Consider the following 7,294-nt stretch of genomic DNA (forward strand, 5'->3'; position numbering starts at 1 on the left):
CCACCTACCCTCCCTGAGTTTGTCTCTAGGCACCTGGGAGGGGGCTGAGGCTCCAGAGGTTAGGGGACGTGGCCTGTCCCCTCCCAGTCAGTGGGAGGTTTCCTCGCTGCTCCCAGGCTGGCTCCCCACTGTGTCCCCTTCTGTCTTGGGAGGTTTGGGGTGATTGGGAGTCCACTTCCTTTGCCTTCTCCTGCTACTTCATCGCTGCCCACAGGGCCTGCCTGGGCCCAGACCATGTCCTCCCACCCCCAAGTCCTGGGGCTACCTCTCCTTGGCCAGCTACCACTGAGGTGGCCCCTGGGTGCTGTGTCCCGAGCAGGGGGAGGATGATGATGAGAACGCTCGGCCCCTGGCCGAGTCCCTGCTCCTGGCCGTCGCCGACTTGCTCTTCTGCCCCGATTTCACTGTCCAGAGCCACCGGAGGAGCTCTGTGGTGAGGGCGCCCCGACCCCCACCCCTGGGCTAGGGAGGGCTCTGCTCCTTGGACAGGATGCTGTAGGGGCAGGGGCTGCTCTAAAAGAACTGGGCTGCCTGGCACGCGTGGTCCCAGGGAGGGGTGGTGGCTGGCACAGCTGGAGAGGAGCCAGCTGGTGCCTGGCCCTGCCCCCTGCATCCGGGAGGCTGGGCACAGGCTCCCATTGTCTTTGCCTGGGTGGTGGGTGGGGTAGGGCTTGGACGCAGGAGGCCTGGCTCTTTCACTTCCCCTGGGCCCATGGATTCGACCTTGAGTGTCCTCTGCCCCCCACGTCCACGCACCCAATTCTGTTCCCCTCCCTACCCCCATCTCTCTCTCCCTGTCTCAAAATGGACTGAGCAAGTAAAAGAACCAGACTGAAGAAATGAGTTTCAAGGGGTTGAGAACATTTATTTCTTCTGTTGTGCATTAGCACCTGGGGCATTTTGAGTGTCTGTCTTTTGGGTAATATGAGGGACTCTGTCCCCAGGGATGTCGGGGGACTTGGCTGGCCACCCCAGCCTGATCTCTCCCTGACCCTGTCCCCAGGACTCAGCAGAAGACGTCCACTCCCTAGATAGCTGTGAATACATCTGGGAGGCTGGCGTGGGCTTCGCTCACTCCCCCCAGCCCAACTACATCCACGACATGAACCGGTGAGCTTTCCCGGGCCCAGAGCCCGTGGCGTAGCTGGACCCCAGACCCGCCCCTGCACAGCTCAGAGAGGGAACCACGCATGGGGCTTGCAAGGAGACCCTGCCCACTCCCGACCCAACTTCCGCCTCACAGGGATAAAGTGAGGTCATTTCTTTTCATGAACTTGAGCTGGGGCTGGGCAGGATGGGCCTGCACCCCTCCCCCCTAAATTGGGGTCCTCAGGTACTGAAGCCCCTCCATTAAACCCCCTCCCCAAGGATGGAGCTGCTGAAGCTGTTGCTGACATGCTTCTCCGAGGCCATGTACCTGCCCCCATCTCCGGACAGTGGCAGCACCAACCCATGGGTGCAGTTCTTTTGTTCCACGGAGAACAGGTGAGGGCCCCCCACCCCCTCGACCCCCGCCCCGGCCTTGCTTTCCATTGTCTTCCTCCTTGTTTCAGGCAGCTTAGAGCTGAGGCGACTCTCCCGTCCTACCGGCTTTATTCGATGGGGGGTGCTGCCCCCTGGTGGTGATGACTTGTAACTTAACAGTCACGCCTTATGCCAGCGCTGTCCAATGTCCTTGTGCCTGGATCCTCCATCTAGTAGAAGTATAATGCGAACCACATGGGCAATTTAAACGTTTCTAGTAGCGACATTAAAAAAGTAAAAATGAGACAGGTGAAGTTAATTTTAACATGTTCAGTGTAACCTGATATATCTGAAATATTAGCATTTAACATGTAATGAACATATAAAATTATGGAGCTGTTTCACATTCCCTCTTCATGCTTAGTTTTCAAAACCAGGGTGTAGTTTACACTTACAGCACATTTCAATTCAGACTAGCCGCTTTTTAAGCTCTCAGGAGCTACATGTGGCTTGTACTGGGCAGTGCAGTTTGGACAGTGGGTGGGGAGGGGACATAATGAAGGATGGGGAACTCCGGCCTGAATAGGGGCGCTCATGGGCTGTGGGAGCTCATATGGGTACAAGGAGGTGTCACGTGGCGGGATTGAGTATTCGGAGCAGGTACACGCACTCCAGCTGTGCCCGGGCTGTGCTGGCAGCACAAGAGTTAGTGCCTCTCAGCGTCCTGGTTCGCCCTCTTACTTCCAGACCCTGAGGCCCACCCACGTGGCCGGCCTCAGCTTTCGGGTTTTCTGGCCTTCAGCCCAAACTTTTTTTTTTTTTTTTTAAAAAACACCCTCTTACTTCCAGACCCTGAGGCCCACCCACATGGCCGGCCTCAGCTTTCGGGTTTTCTGGCCTCCAGCCCAAACTTTTTTTTTTTTTTTTTACAGAAGAGGAAGGAACCCAGGTGACTCCCTCCACCAGCCACAGTCAAAAGCTGGCCAGAGTTTTCTTTCTCAGCAGCCTTATCAGGCAAATGGCCACACCTTGTCACTCACCTAACCTCTCTGGGTCTCAGTTTCCTCATCTGTAAGATGAGGAGCTCGAACTCTGACATTTTACGAATCTCAGAATGGAGTCATTCTGTGGCCAGGGAACTGGGTGACCGAGCATGTGCTCTGCCCCGCCGAGGGGCAGCCTGCCTCTCTGTGGGCCTCCAGCCCCTTCCCTGAAATTTTTAAGGAGAGTAGCTGCCCCTCAGAAATCTGAAGGGCATGTCATTATATATTCGTCCAAGCTCGTAGGTTGTACAGTCCCTTCCTCAATTTTGCTGTAAAAAATAATCAAAGAAGAACGGGCTCCAGCCCCTGGTGCGGAGAATCCAAGGGGTATGGACACGGTCTCCTACAAAGAGCCCCTCCTGACTAGCCATCCCACTCTTGGTAATGAATTCCTCCCACCCTCGGCCCAGCCTGGCGCAGGTCCCGGATGCAGGCAAGGACAAGAAGGGGTCCCTCTACTCAGGAAGGCACAGGCTCCTGGTTCTGCCCCCCTGGTCCCCAGCCCAGGGCTGGCTCTGAAACGTGTGCTGAATGGAGGGGCAGCTCGGCTGACGGTCCCCCGCGGCGAGGGTGGACGGGGGGCCAGCCCGGTGGCGTCTCTGCAGCCTTGCCACCCCTTTCCCGCCGCAGACACGCCCTGCCTCTCTTCACCTCCCTCCTCAACACCGTGTGTGCCTATGACCCTGTGGGCTACGGGATCCCCTACAACCACCTGCTCTTCTCTGACTACCGGGAACCCCTGGTGGAGGAGGCTGTCCAGGTGCTCATCGTCACTTTGGACCATGACCACACGACCAGCGCCAGCCCCACCGTGGATGGCACCACAACGGGCACTGCCATGGATGACGCTGATGTAAGGACAGGAGGGGCCCTGCCAGGCTCTGGGTGGGTGGCACCCCCTCTAGCAGAGCTGGGCGCCGGGTACCCAGTGGGCACCTGGAGGTGAGTCTGGGGCTCTCTGAGGTCAAGGCGGTGCCGCCGTTCCTGCCACCTGGGCCTGGGGCAGGGGCAGAGGGTGGGGCGCCCGCTCACCCCAGCTCCACCCTTGGCAGCCTCCAGGGCCCGAGAACCTGTTTGTGAACTACCTGTCCCGCATCCATCGCGAGGAGGTGAGTCGAGCCCTGCTCTCACTCTGGTGGGTCCTCTCTGCCCAGCGCACAGTGGTTACTGCCTTGCAGCGGGGAGGGGGAGGCACATGAGACAGGGCTGCAGGAATCCTGACCCCTACATACAGGAACCATAGTCCCCATGGACGTGAGCCACCGAAGGCAAATTAGTGACAGTAAGACTGAGGGTTTTGAGATACGGAAAAGGGCTGATGGCCTCAACTGGGTGATAACTGGGGAGGCTTCCAGGAGGAAGAGGCTCTGATGTCCAGTTTCTCAAAGGTCGGGAGAGGGGAATGACAATGGACTTAAAGGTCAAGGACACCCAAGTTCGTGTGTCTTGTAACCTTGTGATTCCCAAAGCTCTAACCTCTGCAGCCATAAAATGGGGGCAGTAGCTGCTCCCCTGCCTTGCCGTGGGGATTAACAGAGCACAGCCCAGTGCGTGTCAGGTGCTCAGTGAGTGACCCCTCTCGGCGGAGGGGAAGGGCCCCTCCAGACCAGCCCTGGACGCACCTCCCTGAGGCGCTCACCCCAAGACAGCTATTGATGATGTTGGAATCTGGGCCCCTCGGGCTTTCAGGGTGGGGTCACTGAGGAGGCATTTGTGGGGCATTAGGCCCCAGAACCGGGAGCTGCAGGGAGCTGGACCGGACAGGCACCCGCTCTCCCCACAGGACTTCCAGTTCATCCTCAAAGGCATCGCCCGGCTGCTCTCCAACCCCCTGCTCCAGACCTACCTGCCTAACTCCACCAAGAAGATCCAGTTCCACCAGGAGCTGCTGGTCCTCTTCTGGAAGCTCTGTGACTTCAACAAGGTGGGCGGGCAGCCACTCTGGGTAGCCCGGGGATGGGGGGTAATCCCAGGAAGGGGAGAAAGTGGGCAGAGCTGGCCCTTCTTCTGATCCCTCCTACCTGTTCCTTCCCCCTCGCCCCCTAGAAATTCCTCTTCTTTGTGCTGAAGAGCAGCGACGTGCTGGACATCCTCGTCCCCATCCTCTACTTCCTCAATGATGCCCGAGCAGACCAGTGTAAGGCTGGGGGCGGGGCATCAGATGGGGGCATCGGATGGGGGCGTTCCTTGAAGAGGGGCAGGTCCCGCCTCCCAGGAGCTCAGGCCTGGTGCCCTGACTCTCAGGAAGGGCATTTTCCAGTCCCGCCCTCCATATGGGTCCCTGCCCTGGGCGCCCTGCCTCCTCTCCCCACCTGGCGTAGTAACCCTCCTGTGCCACCTGCCGCAGCTCGGGTGGGCCTGATGCACATTGGCGTCTTCATCCTGCTGCTTCTGAGCGGGGAGCGGAACTTCGGGGTGCGGCTGAACAAGCCCTACTCAGTGCGGGTGCCCATGGATGTCCCCGTCTTCACGGGTACCCACGCGGACCTGCTCATCGTGGTAAGGGGGCATCTGGGAGCATGGAGGTGATGTCCTCTTGGCTGAGTCTGGAGGTGGAGGGGACCCCATGGCTGCCCCTCTGCCTCTCCGCAAGGTATTCCACAAGATCATCACCAGCGGGCACCAGCGGCTGCAGCCCCTCTTCGATTGCCTGCTCACCATCGTGGTCAACGGTAAGGGGCCCAGAGCCCGCCTTCCCCGCGCTCACCACCAGGTGGCGCTAGGTCACAGGTTGACCGGCCGCCTGCTCCCTGGTTCAAACCCGTCAGGTCTGATAAGGGCAGCCACCTATGTGCTACTCAATTTTCTAGTAGCCACATTAAACAAAACAAATACAAAAATGAAACAAGTAACAATAATTTTGTAACATATTTTACTTAATTAGCTATATCCTAAATACCATCATCTTGGCATGTAACCAATATAAAAAAATTATCGAGATGTTTTATATTCTTTTTTGCATCTAGTCTTCATCTGTGTGTGTTTCACACATGAAGCACATATCAGTCAGGACCATTTACATCTCAAGTGCTTAATGGCCCCATGTAGCTCATGGCTACTCTATCGGCCAGTGCGGGTTTGGGGAGTACGCCTGTTGGGTGCTGTGAAGCGCCCCGCTGCCTGGGAGGAGAAGGGGCTCAAATGGGCTGGGGAGCTGAGCCCCGCAAGGTGGGTGGTGGTGGGCTGGGGCAGGATGACCGCAGCACGGCTGCCTTTTGGAGACTATGGTCCTAGCTGGAGGGGCGGGGGGGGGCGGGGAGGGACTGACTTCTCTGTGGTCTGCTTCGGACACCAGGGTGGTTGGGGAGGGGCAGGGCGGTCTTTCGAGGCCTCTAGCTGGACTCTGAGCTCTGGGGCCTTCTCTTACGCGCTCACTCGCTGGCTCTGTCCCTCAGATTTTAACGGAGCGCTAGGCTAAGCGTGACCAGCTCCGCAAATGCATTTGTGAACAAGACAGCCATTGTCTCTGCCCCAGCCTAGTGAGCGAGAAAGGCATGAGACAGGGAAGCACGCAGACCGATGTTCAGCGTTTCACCTCTGATTACCCCCCATGAGCTGTGCAAAAAATATGTATTTAATTATATGGAGAATATCAGTTTGATAGTCTAGAAAGACCTAAAGACCCTGAGTTTGTATCCCTGCCCAGTCATTTTATAACTGGGGAACTTTGGCCAAGTTTATGAACCTCTCTGAGCCTGTTTCCTCATCTGTAAAATGGGTTTCGTCTGTGTCCCCCCTCCCTCTCAGAAGTGTAGGTCAGATGGCGTGTGTGACTGGTTTTTTAAACAGTACAGCTGTCCACATGGTGGAGAGATGAGGGTGGAGCTTAAACCATTCCCTGGGGCTCTGCAGAAGGCGTGGACAGTGTGGCTCGACCTCTGGAGTATGGTCTTCCTGTCTTTTCAGAGAGTTCATGGGCAGGGTGCAGGGAGGGCTTGGGGAGCATCTTGTCCTGCCAGGCCAGGATGTGCAGAGATGCCGGTAGGACCCCAGGAGTAAGCCGAGCCTTCCCTCACAGTGTCCCCCTACCTCAAGAGCCTGTCCATGGTGGCTGCCAACAAGCTGCTCCACCTGCTGGAGGCCTTCTCCACGACCTGGTTCCTCTTCTCTGCCGCCCAGAACCACCACCTGGTCTTCTTCCTCCTGGAGGTCTTCAACAACATCATCCAGTACCAGTTTGATGGTGAGGCAACTGCCCAAACCCCTGGCCTGGACAGGGGGCGGGGAGGGGCAGGGGCAAGAACCAGGACGGGCAGTGGAAAGGGCACTTTCGTGTCTGAGAGGGCACAGCCCTCTGCCCACCAGGTTGTCCAGTGTGCATCTATTGAGCACCTACTGTGTACCAAGCCCCATGCTGGGTGCAGGGGATCTGGTGGGGGACAAAGCAGAGTGCTCCCTGCCCTGTGGAGCCCACAGCTGGGGACGGAGGCACGGTGGGAGGCTTTAACCGAGTGGTCGCCCAAACAGGTCACCTTAATCTGATGAGAGAGAAGTTCTGAGTGGTGTGACCCTGAGGGGTGTCACAGGTGCCAGGCTACCTGGTGTAAATGAGCACCTTGCCACTTGATGGCAAGGTATGAAGAGGCCCTGTCTCAGACAGTGTTGGAAGGATTAAGTAAAATAACCTACAAAAAGCACACAGTGCCTGGCGACTTAGGTATTAGCAGTTATTATTTCCGAAATGAGTAAAATTTGCACTTATGATGAGGGATGACTGGAGGGTGGGGGGCGTGTCAAAAAGCATTGCAGGGAGGGACAATATATGCAAAGGCCCTGGGGTGAGATGC

The 7,294-nt window shown here is 57.3% G+C and overlaps 1 protein-coding gene across 1 annotated transcript in view; it reads left to right on the top strand.

Moving 5' to 3' along the window:
- The window catches only part of HID1 (HID1 domain containing), a 17,664-nt gene that overhangs the window by 6,623 nt on the left and 3,747 nt on the right, over positions 1-7,294 (top strand). The window contains exons 4-13 of the mRNA XM_015589611.2: positions 291-433; positions 1,004-1,110; positions 1,369-1,485; positions 3,138-3,360; positions 3,560-3,616; positions 4,291-4,431; positions 4,554-4,644; positions 4,855-5,006; positions 5,101-5,179; positions 6,526-6,690. Coding sequence (XP_015445097.1) covers positions 291-433; positions 1,004-1,110; positions 1,369-1,485; positions 3,138-3,360; positions 3,560-3,616; positions 4,291-4,431; positions 4,554-4,644; positions 4,855-5,006; positions 5,101-5,179; positions 6,526-6,690 — 1,275 coding nt within the window. The remainder of the gene's footprint in view (positions 1-290; positions 434-1,003; positions 1,111-1,368; positions 1,486-3,137; positions 3,361-3,559; positions 3,617-4,290; positions 4,432-4,553; positions 4,645-4,854; positions 5,007-5,100; positions 5,180-6,525; positions 6,691-7,294) is intronic.

Source organism: Pteropus alecto, unplaced genomic scaffold (genome assembly GCF_000325575.1).
Source record: "Pteropus alecto unplaced genomic scaffold, ASM32557v1 scaffold134, whole genome shotgun sequence".
In the NCBI taxonomy this organism is placed as follows: Eukaryota; Metazoa; Chordata; class Mammalia; order Chiroptera; family Pteropodidae; genus Pteropus; species Pteropus alecto.